Source organism: Opisthorchis viverrini (assembly GCF_000715545.1).
Source record: "Opisthorchis viverrini unplaced genomic scaffold opera_v5_123, whole genome shotgun sequence".
NCBI lineage: Eukaryota > Metazoa > Platyhelminthes > Trematoda > Opisthorchiida > Opisthorchiidae > Opisthorchis > Opisthorchis viverrini.
Window position 1 is genome coordinate 976,896 of NW_008751777.1, and position 16,186 is coordinate 993,081.

General features: G+C 45.9%; 2 protein-coding genes across 2 annotated transcripts in view; one reads left to right on the top strand and one right to left on the bottom strand.

The window, feature by feature from the left end:
- Positions 1-16,186, top strand: part of T265_06056 (hypothetical protein) — a gene marked incomplete at both ends in the record, with an annotated part of 54,422 nt that overhangs the window by 16,141 nt on the left and 22,095 nt on the right. The window contains one exon of the mRNA XM_009171226.1: positions 13,306-13,460. Within this exon, the coding sequence (XP_009169490.1) occupies positions 13,306-13,460 (155 nt within the window). The remainder of the gene's footprint in view (positions 1-13,305; positions 13,461-16,186) is intronic.
- The window catches only part of T265_06057 (hypothetical protein), a gene marked incomplete at both ends in the record, with an annotated part of 36,321 nt that continues 25,082 nt past the window's right edge, over positions 4,948-16,186 (bottom strand). Inside the window, 2 exons of the mRNA XM_009171227.1 lie at positions 4,948-5,528; positions 13,065-13,431. Coding sequence (XP_009169491.1) covers positions 5,490-5,528; positions 13,065-13,431 — 406 coding nt within the window. The remainder of the gene's footprint in view (positions 5,529-13,064; positions 13,432-16,186) is intronic.

Consider the following 16,186-nt stretch of genomic DNA (forward strand, 5'->3'; position numbering starts at 1 on the left):
AAGTTCTCAGGTTCGAACCACGTCGAATCCACAACAGTGTAGTCTTGTTCACAATATTCTCAAATGCTCTATTCCAAAAAGCGGAAGAGAGAAAGGTTATTCCAACAGGTTCATGCCTGGATACGTTCAACCAGTCTCGTAGCCGTTGTTCCCCAACAAGGTGGACGGTCGTCTGATTTTATGGTTATTCTGTTTATGGGGTTTAAAGATTACAGCCTGATTCCATTCGAATTCAATTCCCGGGCCTAGTCGGAAAGACCACGTACTTCACCCAGGGGATCAACTCACAGCGGCTATACTAAAGAGCTGGTGAAAAACGCATACGAGGCGGGACTGGGTGCTGCACATGTGAGTGAAGAAATGGTCTAAGCAATTCAGGGTAACTCGTTATCCTAATTCCAGCCCGATTGAGAGGAGTCGAAAGTACAATGGTGCGTAGGGTTACAGCTCAAAAACCCATTGGATATCTGATGTGACACAGCAAGACTGAATCATCGCACAATCGGTAAAACACTGAAAGCAGTTCATAGAGTTATTGAGGTGACCTCGTCATTGGAAACTGTTTTAATAGGACAACCCTATGGTCTTCTGAAGTTGCCTCACGCTGGCTTTTTTCCCGTGGATTTTATATCATCCTGTCCAATTAGGACCCTGATGAATTCTAGATTTTTTTGATAAATTTATTCGGCATCTACCGACCAAGTGCCAAAAAATTTTCAGGGGGCGAAGATGGAGACTTGGGCTCGTCCGACAAACTTTTCCCGAAATATATAACCATTGAAAATCGAAAACGGAACCATTTAAATCATGGACACAATAACTATCTCCCAAACTTGATCACTCTATCTTTGCGTCAGAGAGTTTGGAGTAGAAATCTCATCCGTTGTGTTCTCAATTAAAAACATTCCACCATTCGCACCAGCCTTTTCGTGAGAAGTAATCACCTGAGAGGCTAGTCAACACTGTAACGGGGAGAATGACTGCCAGACCGGCCAAGTGACTAGTCAAACAGGGAATCGACAGACCGGTTTAACCATGAACGAAATTCCCAACCATTTAGCAATTACTGTTGACGCGCTCCTGGTGTGCGATCGTCGTTCGCTGGATGCCTTCTCAGATTTGTGTCCGGGTTATGCTGTTTACTGGGACACCGGATTGCAGCCTGTACGGACTGTGTATATATTGCAACTTGAGAAGTTGAACTGGGATAAAAGAAGACTGTCTGTCGCAGTATCCAATCGCAAGTTACCCTTTAAAAAGGATTTAAATTTAAAAGTCTAACGCAATGTTAGACATGAGTTCCCGTCACCAATCCGGTGGCGTTTCTAAGAGGAAACTTCTGTGCCGGTACACAATAATCCACCAATGTCCAGATCCTTGCATTACCGAAAAACGTAATTGCGCTCGGAAACCTGAGTGACACCCGCAACTCGTCAACTGGTCAAAACTGAGGTGACGCGTCTCTTCGGGTTTATAGGGGTTTCCATTGAAGGGCTCAAACAGACAAGTGAGTAGCGTCAAGTCTAAAGCACAGACAATTTCCAAGTCATCAGTGCTTCAAAACTATTTTGGAATTTAGACCTGTATATGTGCATCTTTTCGGCTATTGGTTTCCGAACTGCTCACCGATGATGTCTCCTCGTATGGTGACGAAACGTTTGCCAATTTCGGCAAAAAATCAACAAACACCTGGTCAATAATAATAATAGGTTCACCCGAGCTACCCATATTTCGACACACTACCAAGGATAAGAAACAATGCTGAGTGAAGCAGGCAACCAATCCGCCGTGACAAACTCCAAGAGCTGTCCTCCCGTCTAAAAGGGTCGCAGTAAGTCTTTGGTGCATAGCTACCACGTCTACGAGAGCTGAGCTACTTCCAGGTTGCCCAAGCCTAGACAGTAGTGGTTTAGATTTCGAGATTGGGTCCGAGACACGAACCACCCAGTCGGTACCCTATTTGCCTTAACCTCTGAGCTGTCTTGTTAGCACCAAAGGTTCCGTGAAGCTTGCGCTATTTATCCGGCCGGTGAAATTATGACGGGGTTCAGCATTACATTTTCGTGTGAACAATAACCTCCACTTAGCTACAAACTTCTTTCATGAGCGCATTCAGGACACGCGGACCCTTATTTTCTATAATCTGCGATTCACTTTACGTACAGATAACTCACCGGGTAGTATTCACCTCCTGAGGTGCTCAGTTCGCACCTTCGTACGAAAAATAGCACAACTCACAGACGGATGTTGACATTCGACCCTGTACTTGAAGCATCACTGTCTTTTATTTCAGACACTATGAGTGTACGGCTGTCAACGTGGAAACCCTGTCCAACATGTTTTTCGAAAAGCAATGTATTGATCAGTTTCTGTCACACACCACCTTTGTTTACGGTTGGTTTTTTTGGTGTTTACGTCCAGAAACCGTGGTGAAGTTTGTTTTGATGAAATACGTAGGTTACACAGGTGAAGTGATTGCATGGCCAGCCTTACCAAAGTAGCATAGAGGTTGACTAAGTTCTCGTTGACTTCGGTGTTTGTACCTACACAGTTCGATCTCGTCTTATTGTCACCGGTCGTTTTTCGAAAAAAATAACCAGAGTGACATCGTAATCTGGATGACCTGTTGTTGTACAGCGGAAGCCGAGTCACTGATCACGAGATATGCTGAGGGCAGTAACCTTCCATACTTGACAGAGGGAAGTGAAATCGATTAGGAAATGTCTGGGTAGTGTCTGTGAGGCTCGTTTTCCACGATGGTACCAAAGTAGTCTCGTTTAAGCGATTGTGTGAATTTACGTGCTGTGGAGTCTGTCGGTGCATTGTTCACTATTCGCACCGTGTTGAGAATCGACTCTACTTTGTTGAGCTATTCATCGCATGAAGCATGAGGGAAATTACCAGTCCTTCAACAACCTCAAGGTCCCTCCAAAAAAGAATCGGATGTCTGCTAGCACTTAAATCGGCTTTGGAACATCCGTTATCCCATATAATTAATGGAATGGGAGGACGTGGAATTCGATAGAATGGTATAGAAAATAGGCGTGCGAGGCTCCGAGGTGCGACAAGTGAGCCATTTGGAAGGGGCTGATCGTCCCTGTCGATCTGCGCAAGTTGCGGACGCGTCACACTAGGGGAGGTTTTGTGAGCATCAGTGTACTTACTGTCCCACCTGATAAATGCAACCACCTGGAACCCAGGTGAGTTTCTTTCACTTTCTGATGACTTCCCGCCCATGTTCATGGGCAAGCCCGGAAAAAGCATAAATAGGTGGCAGATTCAAGGTCGGTTCCCAACCTACGGATAGTATGAACCGGCTGCTTCAGTTGTGTGCTCAGCACCACCTGTTCCTGACCTGTACAAACTTCCAAAATAAACGCTGACATCGAGTTGGAGGCCACCAACCGCAAGACAGTCGTGAACTCATTTGCTATCAGCTATCGACGGAGCCCTAATTAAAATTTTCCGTTTCTCCTGAAGTACACAACTTGACTCTGATCATGCCCATTTCACTTTCCATCGGCCTAACGTGTCCCAAAGCACAGCAGTTTCACTCATGGATTTCGACAAGTTTCAGTTGTTCAAGAGTATCGAGTTGATCTGGCTAGAAAGCTACTGGAAACATGAGGATGACAAAGAAAGAATCGAGTTAAAGAAGCTATGCTCTCAGATTTCAGGACTGCCTGTCGAAGCCATTCGATTTGACTCAATAAACACTGAGTGGCTGCAACGCTAACCCACAAACACGAATACAATGATTAAAGTTGTTTGTGCATGCGTGTAAGTGACCATACTATTCCTCACAGAATTATTTTTCCCCATTCCCATTCACTCTCGTTGGAGTGTCATTTGGCCTAACTGTTGCCTCTGTTCACGCTGGTAAGAACGCAGTTAGTTCTGAAGACAATGCTTCATCGATGATTATGATCCCGTGCTAGATTACACAGTCAGACGGAATCTCGAAACACCTACATCTACAGATTCGTGAAGATGAGCCAAACCACGTGATTGTCGCATGACCATCCTGGCTTTTCAGCAGGGTGGTTATTATGCAGTTATAGAGTGATGTACAGCGGTGCTATTCAGTGAAACGGACAATATACCGAGAGTGATACCCGTTGAATTGTCAGTTGGTTCATATTTATTGCTCGCTCAATCGTGGCGACGTGCCATGCAGCCACCAGTTCTCTAGGGGTATCAAGCTGTCGATATGACTATAGCTATGACACTCCGAACGCAGATAGCACCGACGCATGCAGAGACTAAATTTTTGGTGCCGCATGACCGTAAGAATATGGCTGTTTTGAAAACGACTTTCGTGGAAGTCGACACTCCAGAATGCTGTCAAAAGGAACTTATTATTTTGGAAAATAAATAAGTGGTTTGGTCCAATCCTTGGTTCTGTCCCCCGAGTCTAATGAATACAAAACACACTGATCTCAAAATCAGTCACGATCAGTGTACGGCCGAAGCGTGACCTCGTCATTCACGATACTACTGTAACGGTGATACTACTGTTGGGGAGCCACGCGAGTAGTATGTGTTGTTCTTGTAATTTCGCATTGGGTCTATTGGGAAGAGGGGATCTGTTGCGGAATTTGGGGAGTCGCTTTGTAACATTTGCTTGGATTTGAGCAATGAATGACTGGAGTCAATGAATATCCAGGAAAGTTCGAGAAGACGCGTTCAGGAGAAGATGGATGTCCAGTTTTTGTGAATAAGATGCAAATGAGAGTTTTGCTTCCCTGTCCAATGGTCTGTAACCGGTCAGTTGGCATTTCCTAATAAATAACTCCGGAGCGAAGGCCTTCTTACTTTTCAGTACTACGTGGTACACATGATCCCTAGTGGATCAGTTGAGAACTGTCTGAGCAGTTCCAACCACCCACCAGGGTTTCAACGCTTCCCCGGTTACACTTGAAATAACGATATGATACACGTAAGAGGTGGATTCACGGCAACAAAAAACGGATAGTGTTGTGGATATTACATATCGGTAAAATGGATAATTATGCAATTCAAACCATCAGGACATCTAATAACAACACTCCGGGGGTGGGGGGAGTATCACCAAAAGCAGCGTAAGACGACTAAGGAATTAGCAACTGGCGTCGCGGACCTGAGATTACCGATGGCGCATGGCCATAGTGGATTGCATACACATGACTATAGAAAGTTACACACAAGGATAGAAAAGGGTGGAAGAAAGCGAGCAAACAAGCGTTGTGAACAAATAGAAAGTTATAGCCAATCAGTAGTAGGTATGATTGAGGGATAAGGTAGAAAAAAAATGAAAAATCGATCGGATTTTGGTGGTTTGCTAAGGCGGTTTTTACATGAGCCATAGGTGACGAAACGGCGCTCCCGCTCGAAATGATGTGAAAATTAGGAAGTCAAGTGTGGAAACCGAAAGGAGTCGGAGATTGTCGATTGAAAGTGGGAAGTGAGGAGAGGTGTTGTCCAAACTCTCCTCTACGCGAGTGAGTGGTCTAGGTGACAACCTGGGCTCCAGGGATTTGTGCGATGGTCTGAAATTAGAAGAGTGAGAAAGGCGTTAATGCGAGCTAATTTTAGATGAACTATTTAAATATCCCTTGAAGCAAGTGATGCAACCGCCGAAGAACCACCGTTCCAACCGTCAACTTGTGTTAATCCACATTCTTAGTGTGTTTCTGAGCCCAGCATTCTCAGCAGTGAGCTAGCAAACTTTCGCAACAAAAAAGAGCAATTCTCGAACGATGCGAGGGTAGGTAGGTAGGTAGGTAAAAAAATTGATGTGACGATAGCATCAGTCTTAACTGATGGCCGTTGGGTGAGCTGAGCAATTTGATTACAAACGTTTCATCACCAGTCGAGGTGATATCATCGATGCGTTATTAGAGAGCGTGGTGGTGACGTCGCCACACCCCGCTACGCACCCCAAACAATCCACTGATGATGCCACGCTGACTGGTGATCAAGTGTTTGCAATCAAACTGCCCAACTCAGGGAACGAACCAACGACCATCTATGTTGCTGCTGAGCTAGCAACATTCTCCTCTATATTGTTGACTGACTCCATCTTCATCGTAGCATTCTTTCAAGACCAAATTGTGAGCAACCTTCATAGTAGAAAGCACAACCGAAAACATCCAACGAGTCTTATAACGACTGTATAATCCATTACGTTGACAACTGAAATTGCCCACGTTTAGTCTGCCCCTATTTGTAACCCCCGCCCCAATTTTTGTGTTTAGTGTGTGTATATGAACTGACGTTTGTTTGTCCTTTCCAGTTCACCCGTTTGGCCTTGAGGTCATCCGGTCATTTGTAGCCGACTTTGTGCACGTGTGACTGTCGCACGTGGGAGCCTGTTTGATCCTCTGGTTAGTGCTTTTGTAGTCCAAATATACCCTTTGTTTTGAATGGGTCTCTGATGTCGAGGTTTGTATAATTTGTGAATTTGTCTTACATTATTAGTACCGTATAGAAACCCAGCTCCGACTTTGTTTGCCTTCCCGGAGGTTCTGGTATTACGCGTCACTCGAAGACACCGCTCGCCCGTTACAACAACTATGAATTTTAAAAATCCGCATAAGAAGGGCTGACAACAGCACATTTGAATATTGTGAAATCAGTATTAGAACGAAGGTAATCAAGAAAGCTTGCTTTCTGAGATTGTTCCTCTTGACTACTACATCACAGTTATTTGGAACTAGTAATCACGTGAAAAAGGCTAGTAATCAACGGAAGTGGGTTTGAATGAGGAGTAAGTCAATGGATCACGGAATCAAGTAAGTGACGCGAACGCCAGACATAAGACAATGTCTACATGAGGCTCCCATGCAAAGGTGACTCCGCTGCTGAAATAATTATCAGAAGACTTAGAAACACTGTTGATACGACATATGTGGCTGCTAACCTGCTAATCTTGCCTCTGATTGGGAGTTGGAAGAAACCAGGCTCCAGTGCGATTGCATCACATTTGGCCGAAACCAGTCATGTCATCGACAGAGAGCAACCCTTCACTATCATATACGGGGTGCTTGTGAACCAATCACGACTGGTTGATCCAGACAACCATCGATCGCAGAGGAGATTGAAACCCGACTGCTGGGCCCATAACTTTGCATCCAAAAGAAAGTTGCGCGACCACTGAACTTGAACTGGTCTGCGGAAAATCCGGTCCCACAAGCCTGTCTGATATTCGCGTCACTTGACTCCGTAGCCCATTGACCTCGTCCAACCCCCCTCCTATGATTCCTATTTGATTAAGTGTATGTACCCCTTATTTTAACCTTTTTCACGTGATTACTGGTAGCATAAATTAGCCAGGAGGAACAATCACAGAAAACAAGCTTTGTTCGCTATCTTTGTTCTTCTCATGACTTTCACGAGTCTACTCAAGTTGAAATCGTACTGTCTCCTGCGCAGACATCGAAAACAAGCAATGGAAATTATACTTTGGGGGATGGTGTATCTGCTATCTGGGGCAGCTCACAAATAATGGCATACCTTAAAAGTCAAGGGCCTTTCGATTTCATATCGAATTCGACTGCCATTATTCTATTGGAATTCATGCACAAACGAATAAATCACATGAAGTCATTTGAATTACGAAATTAATGATCCAGTGATTGAGTGCGACAGAAATGGGACCAACATGACAGAATATATCGCTGACCCGAAATATGTTGATTTCTCCGGACCTAACACACTACTCATGAAGTTGCTGAAATCTCTTTTACCACAATAGTTGTTGGAGTTGAGTCTCCCGTCAAAACCAAATTCACATGAGAGTAATTGTAGGATGGTTTGTCTTCAATAGGGTCTTTTCGGAGTGCGGCGACCTAATTTGGTTTGCTAACCTGATCGATAGGAACCAATCACGACCAATCGGATAAACAGCCAGGGAATAAGGCAAACAATTGACCTCAGTTTGACACGAGAAGTGGAAACCTTGTGGGTGTTGAGGACAATTATAACAATGTTTAATGCGTAATAAGTCTGGGCAAAATAAAAAAATCTGACCGAACCAGGTAACGCTCATTTTATTTAAAGACGTTACGCGGCGGTGAAAATTTGCCAAAAGATGGATGGAATTCAGAGGCATCGAGCCGAACGAACAGGGATTCAAGTGACCATACGTTTGAAAGGACCGAATGACCAAGGTTGAACTTCGACAGATATATTTACGAAAACTTGAAATTCCGTGGCTCAATTATGCCACATTTGTACGGACTACCTGAAGTCCATTATGCTGGAATATCGATGCACCCGACTGTTGCTACAGCCAGTCGAACCAATCCGACCTATATCATGACAGTCTGTGCAATACATTACAAATACTAAACCTCGTTCAATTGTGAGAAGACTTGCCGACGTATCGAACGTTCTGCTAAGCAGAAGGAACTCACACTAAAATGCACCGTAAATGTATAGTTCCCTTTGAATGATATGCCATAGCCAAAAGAAACCAGATAGTTGCTGGGCTAATTGTAGGCCCAATTATCGAAAACATTTTTGTGATTCAACCTAGACACAATCACTTCATGAAGGATATAACGGTCTCAGTAAAAATCAATAGACCCTTTCGGTGCCTAGCTGCCATGCCACCCGAAGGAAGCACGAGGGCTGGGATACTGCCAGGTTGCCCAAGCCTAGAGAGTGGAAGTCGAGGTGTTGAGGTCGGGTTCGAACCACGCACCTTCCTGTCAGTAAATTCGCGCACCAACCATTGATACATCGACACTACTGTTAAAAAGTACTTTCTTCATAGAGCTCCAGATCAATTTTGTCTCCAACACAATTGAGAATTTTACCATAGACAGAGGAATCAACTACTTTGCTCTACTTTCTGGACGCATTGCGGACCAAAGACGCCGTTCAGAGAACAGTCTACAACATGGCATCTCGGATTGGACAGGACTCGAATTTTAATAGTGTTGTTCTTCTGTAACAACAGAATTGATAAAGTTGATTGGATATCAATGTGTAACAGCTGATCATCATCACATCTCGCACAAGTTGCAGGCTTTCTCTTGAGGGCGACTTGATGGATGATGCCTGAAGCGGAAACGTTTGCAAATCTGTGAAATCCACGTCCAACGATGACAAACTTCGATGTAGGTCCACTTTCTAGATGCTGGCATATTAAGGACATACTGCCAGTGCAAGCCTCTTCTACAGATGTTTATCAATCCACGTGATGTGACCCAGGCAGGCTTCACGGTCCAGGACTTGTCGAACTGGACAAAGCATAATGCCGGAAGTGGCGAACTTTGAGAGGTACGGATCAAGTCAATCCAGTTGATCATAGGGTATCTAATTCATCGTGACACATCATTCCGGGAAGTGCACCAAGTATCGAAAAACAGGTCTGGAGCTGTGCGGCTGAAGTGGTTATCGCAATTCGCCTTCGTATACACGAATATTGAGTGCGAATGAAATTCGCCCAACGAATTGGCCTGCTAGCCCGACGCTAGCACACGCCACGCCATAGCTTCCGTATAACCCAGATTGGTAATGTGTCAGTTAACCTCGGTCCTGAGGTAAATATCCGTCCTCTTAGCGTCTGCTTTACTGTAATGATACACTTTCGACAGGTTTACTCCTACTTACGATGTGTACCAGCCGGAATGTGTATAGTGGTAAACACGCGTGTCCATCTGGCGTACACAGTACGGCGGAGCAGGATACTTGTTGACGGTGGTTCCAAAAAAGATGAAAGAAACACAATCTGACCGAGAAGGTGTAAGGACCATTATAGTAAAGACAACTGTGATAGACTCCCGCGAAAAGCGAGCGCAGACAGTCCAGGTTAAAAACCAATAAAGGGCTCCGGTTTCAGAGATAAGGAGGTGTAGGGGAGCGAATGAAAGCCCGTTACCACCACTATATAAGCAGGTGACACAAAAAAACCGTCCACCACAAAGCGAGCTGTAAGTCAGATTCCAGCAAACCATACAGGTCCGTTCGGGGCTGGCATGCGCTTCGCATAGATGCTAGGGTCATTTGCATTACGGAGGAAAGATGCCAGCAAACTAATTGAATCCGTTATAGCAAACTGTGAATGGCTGACGGCAAGGATCGATAAGAAAACTGGTATTACCACCTCGCTCCCTTCCGTCACATCACTAATTAATCATTCCAACTTGTCTCTCGAACTGGACTAAAAGCAATCGAGTTTTCTCTACTTATTCAATTACCAGAGTGAAAAAGACACTAACATACTCATTAAGACTTTTTTTCGAAGGTTGAAAATGTGGTGGAGGTAGAACACTGTTCAGCTGATTGTTCATCTCGACAGTCGAAAAAGACCACTGTTAAAAGGAGTGCACAATGAACCTGGAGACCGCCGAACCCACGACAGAGCAAGACTGCTACGCACCGGTTTGGGGTTGCTTCGGATCACCAAGTGACGAGCCGGTCAGGCTTATACAATCGAAATAAATACCAAATGAGGAATTCGTTAGAGAATTCGATCAGAACTAAACCCGATTGTTACCTGGTCCTTACGGACCAATATTGGGATGCTGCGGAAGGCCGGTTGTGCATTGATTTTGGCTTGAGATAGTGTGGGTGTCTGCGTGTCAGCATGCCACACTGGATTTGTACGCATGCGGGCGCGCTTGGTCAACATTCTGTTACAGTGTCAACCTCCATACATACTAGTGAATGGGCATATTCCCAAGCACACTGAGAGAAGGGGCGAGATGGGTCAAGTAGTTAGAACGCGAATTCACTGACTGGAAGGTCCGTGGTTCGAACCCGAGCTCTGCATCTCGACTTCCCTTGTCCAGGCTTGGGCAACCTGGCAGTATCCCAGCCCTCGTGCTTCCTTCGACTGGAATGGCAGCTAGGAACCGGAGGTTACAGCTGAACGATTTGTTTACACTGATAGGATATAGTTAACGGTCTCGCTCCAAGTCCAACTCAATGTGGGGATGTTCGAAGTTTGAATTTTGGTGCCATTTCCGCCGTGTTGCACATTTTTTCAAAAAGACCGCGCTTCTCTCCTATTGGCCAGTAGCACTGTGCGCTAACGCATTCATCGTTATCCAAGGTCATTCAAAGTATGTATATTTTGGGTTGCTCCAGCAACCCTTAGCCTTTGGTAAATGCAGTAAAAGCTCTCCTCCATCCCTCTGCGCTAGAAGTGGTTTAGCTCGCGTCATAGCTGGGAATTTGTGCACTCGTTTTTAGGCCGCGCATAGCGGTTGGTCCGTAAAAATTACCTAACACTTTGCTGGAGCGTGTGACGCAATGGCCTCCGTCAGGACGAAGGAGTGAACCCTACCGCTGTGCGACAGTTTGCGTGCCTCTGTGTGACCCATTGAGCTACACTGGGTGGTGGCCGTGCGACACTCAGAGTCCACACACCATATTGGTCAATGGTTAAAGGTTTGACCAACACAGTCTCCTGACCCTCCAGGTTAAGGGTTGGAAAATATGAGGCCACTCGTTCCCTAAAAATGGTAATGCGCTTGAATTTCCCACCAAATATCGCTGCCTTGTGGTCAGGCTTTTGAGCCAAAGGCCTTGGTCTAGGTCTGGGCACCCTGGCAGTACCCCACTTCACATACAACTATGATACTATGTGTTACGTTTCACTGCTGTCTCCCGTTTCAGAGCCTTGGTGTCAGAACAGGACGCGCCAACAAGAACACAACAGCTTCATTGCTAAAAGGCTGGTGCGACAGTTACAAGGGGCCTCGCGCTACCTTGAATAGCACTTTTCATTGATCTAGCCTGTTCCCTAAGTGACTGATTGATTGACTGGCCTGGATGACCGTCGGCTTCCCTTTTGAGATTTTGGTGGAGTTTGAGTGTCTCGGTAGGTTTCGCGCATTTTCAGGAATCTGACTTTTCTATAACGGCCGGATTTCCCTCCAATATTTGGCACCTCGCCTGCGTCACGTGATGGAATCGCGGGTGCCATCTGTGTTCGGCTATCCTCAGTTAAAGCTGTCTTCAGTTTCGCCCCCGAACACCCAATTGGATAAGCAAATCAGATGCAGTGTCTTGGCTCAATGAAGTCATTGTTCCCAACGAAGTGACTTTTCAGAAAAAGGTATCGATTTCGTGGTCTCTTGAAGATCTTCGAATAGGGCCGGAGCGACACTCCCGGCGACACTCCCTACTGTATGGCCAAAAACGTTCACCGGATGGGATCGTTTGGTGTTTGGAGGTTTATCTCCCCTGAAGTTATCTGTTGTTGGATGACGCGTAGCTTAATGGTAAAACTATTTACAGTTTTGATTAGCTCCAAGGTACGTGTTATCCGAATAATAAATAAAAAATCGCCTAGCTGTAGCACCCTTTCGGTGCCTAGCTGCCATGCCACCCAAAGGAAGCACGAGGGCTGGGATACTGCCAGGTTACCCAAGCCTAGGCAGGGGAAGTCGAGAGGCAGAGGTCGGGTTCGAACCACGTACCTTCCGGTCAGTAGATTAGCGCTCCAACCACTGAGCCATCTCACCCCAGGTTATCTCACTAATCGAACGCAATCGGGTCGCACGATAGCGTCGTACTGTGCCGAGTGCGGTCGCAGCTGCAAGGACCCGTGCGGCTTTTGAACACATAAATGTGAGTACAGACGAACTCGCAGGGTCGTTATTATCATTAAATAGGGTACTACTGTTTTGTTCAAAACCATTTCCAAGGAAAGTATAAAAATGATTAAAGCGCTGTCTGCGAGTACCGAAACCACACACCATACAGCATTCAGTTAACATTGACCACATCTCACGATGCCCTTGAACAGAGCCTAACACAGGACGAGCCAGTTATGTTAGGGTCAGATATTGATTGTAATGTTCCTTGAACAAGGAACTGGATCCTAGCTTACCTGCGCACCTGATGACGACAGCCACCGGTGTTTTAACATAGCACATATGCAGCTCGTACCGGCGGCGGAGCTGACATTCGCCGTGGGAGAATCCTGACGCAAAACGCCGAGTTTCCAGAACGTGAACAAGCAAGCGCGAAGATTCTAAGTTCATTACCAGTTTAAGGTTCAAGGTTCCAGCAAACGGTCTTTCTTCGGAGACTGATACGAACAGAAGCACAAACTAGCGGCTTACCTTGGTCAGGTCCACATCGGTTAATGCACGAATCGCCTGTGGCACAGTCCCCATCATGGTGGCAAAGTCTCGACCAAGGCTAGTCAGGTGGTTAATCGTTCCAGCCGTCCCTTCACCGCAACCACCGCCCATGACAACAATTTCTTTGGTACGGGCAAGTGGGGCTGCGATTTCAGCAGCGACTTTGGGTAGTGCGTCCAAAATCAGACTCAAAGTTGCGGCTTCTCCGTATTTATTATAGGCATCTGCACGTAATCGCATCCGCTCTGCTTCGGCTTTACCTCGGGCTTGGATGGCCACAGCGGTAGCTTGGCCACGAACTCTGATCCCGTCGGCTTCGGCCTGTGCAATGAGGACCTTCCGGGCTCTATTGTGTATGAGAAAGGTGAACATATTGTAAGTTGATAGACGAGCCCGAATGGTGGTAAAGTCAACCTGGGGACACTCAACGGGACATGCTAATATGGCGAAAACGAAAGAAACTACTCGATTCCGGTAGCAGTATGTAAGAACCATAAGAGCTGGAACTCTACTAGGTTGCGCAAGCGTAGATAAGAGCAATAGCAAAATAGGAAGGAACAATCCTCGTGGTTAGAATCACAGGTAATGGTCATCGGGGAGTGCCGTCTCACACTTTTGGGCATCCACTAAAATCACACACCAAACTCCGGCGGAACAATTCAATCGGATAGACCAATTTGATACAAACGATGTTGCCGTAAAGTCCAGTTGAGCACGTTCGCCCGTTGACATACGATAATTCAGGTGCGTCCAGCGTGTGTTAGTGGAGTAGTAATAAGACGCTTGCTTCACGTATCTGATGTGTGGAGTTTGGACCTCAACGCGGCCAAGTGGCTCTCGTGGCTCTAATGAGTGCGAAGCTCGAGTCCAGTGTTTCCTCCCTCTGGTGTGGAATCACCAGAAGGGTTGTGCCAATACACCAGGAGGAGTGCCACAACGAAAATGAAGTGAACGTGAAGTCCTGCAACCACCCACAATAATGGGAAGTCTTGGGTGGTACCACTGCCAATCTCCTGAAGGCTTTATGTCGTCTTTCACTACAGGCTTCCAGTTTGTGGTTTCTTTTGCTCAAACTTCCAATTTGTATTCATGTGAAATTCGTCCTAATACCATGATACCGTATTAGGGGATTGTATTGTTACAATCTGAATTACGCAAAATATGAGTTGGACTTCTTTCCGTGTCCATCGTACTGCCTCTCGCTTGTGACTTCACGTGTGTGCGCACGTGCCCTGTCGCTCTTACGCCCATCTCGCTGGTTCTGCCCGACCTCCGTGCTGTCAGAATAACTGCTCAGCAAGAGGTCTATCCTGTCCTGTGATTGGTCCAATTCGGCGTAATCGATTGCACTCACTTCCTGCTCTCAGCTTGATCAGCCAACCGACTGCCGCATAGTCTCTCAGTTTGTAATCCGTGGCTACCACGTGCGGTTGGGTAAATCGCCTGAATAGTTGTCTGTTTAAAGCCACGACCGTGAACGACTGAGGTCAGCTTCCGTACCCAGATTACTCATATCACAATAGTGCCGCAGAATTTGAGGTCCAAATACTGGTCTCGCTATTCTGCACAATCGGCTTCCGGCTGTAACTCGCAGTTTTGCCTGGTGAACGTTACGGGTATATTGAAACATTTCCAATTCCGATATTGGTTGCTCCGAAAAGGGGACTGCTTGGTACCAAAATGCATCTCAGGTCAACAAAGGTGTAGCTGGGTCACAGTTACCCCGGCTATTGCTACCAAAAAAGTGGAAATTTGGTGAGACCAATCAAACAAGCAAACAATTACCCAAAGAACAAACATTGTTAATCATATTCACGAACAACAGGGAGACGGCTCAGCAGTTAGGGAGCTAATTTGCTGACCGGAAGGTTCATGGTTCGAACCCGAACTCTGCATTTCGAATTCCCCAGTCCATACTTGGATAACCTAGCAGCGTCCTAGCCCTCGTGCTTGCTTTTTGTGGCAAGTCACCAAAAGGGCGCTACAGCTGAACGGTTACTGTGAGAACTTTATGGATCGTTTGACAAAATACCTGACTAGACGCTGTTCAAAATAATACACAATCGTTGGTCGTAGAAAACGAGTGTAACACTTGATTCTTCAAGCGCTAGTTGACTTGATTTGGTGCACGAAAAATCCAAGCACGATAAAACACACAATTCAAAGAAGTTCACAGGCGAAAGGTTTCGCTCCAGATCAAACACTTAGGTGACTCCACAGCGACTCTATTTGGAGCGATCAAATGAATTGACCTTTATATCACAATGTGTCTTACTGCAGTGGTTTAAGGACACCAACGATATATGGTCGACGACCAGGTGTACTCACAACCAAAACAAAGGTGACGCTATTTGATTGAGTGTTAGAACGTAACTACGCCACTGAGACGGAGAGACAGTAGCAGACTACAAGCCGAACTTTGATCATCGTGTGCAAGTGATGCACTGTCACAGGAAGGATAGCAACTAGGATTGAGAGTAACGCATGGCGGGCAACTTCAAGACATAGAAACAACGCTGAGAAGGTGAGTATAGACATCATCATCATCATCAATGACAGCAACATCAGTGTTGGCACTGATGCTTCACTGCCGTACAACCATAAAGTTCGATTAGTTATATATATATATATATATATATATATATATATATAATTGTATTAAAAACCCTACAGAGAAGAGAAAAGAAAAAGACTGGGTGAGGGAGGGGACCTAGTGCTGGCCTATGTCAAGCATTCTGAGGTGCCTACACCTCCAACCGCTCAATCAGACAATCTGGAGAGAAACTGACAACACGAACGCCACTGACATCGATTAGCCGCCATTTCTTGCAACGTCTCCAGCCAAGCACAGATGGGATCACGGGGATCCCATCCTGGGAGTCGTGCAACACCAACAACACCCAAACTCTTCGTGATCTCTTTGACGCCTTTCTGCTAAGTCATGTGCTGTCCACCTCGCGGTTCGCGCCATCCTGAAAGAGGCACGGAGAACAACACTCGTCTCGGTAGACGGTGTTTTGGCATGCGTAGCACATGACCGAGCCATCGCAGTCGATGATGCTGGATGTTTTCCCGGATTGAGGTGCCTGCAGCACAACCAA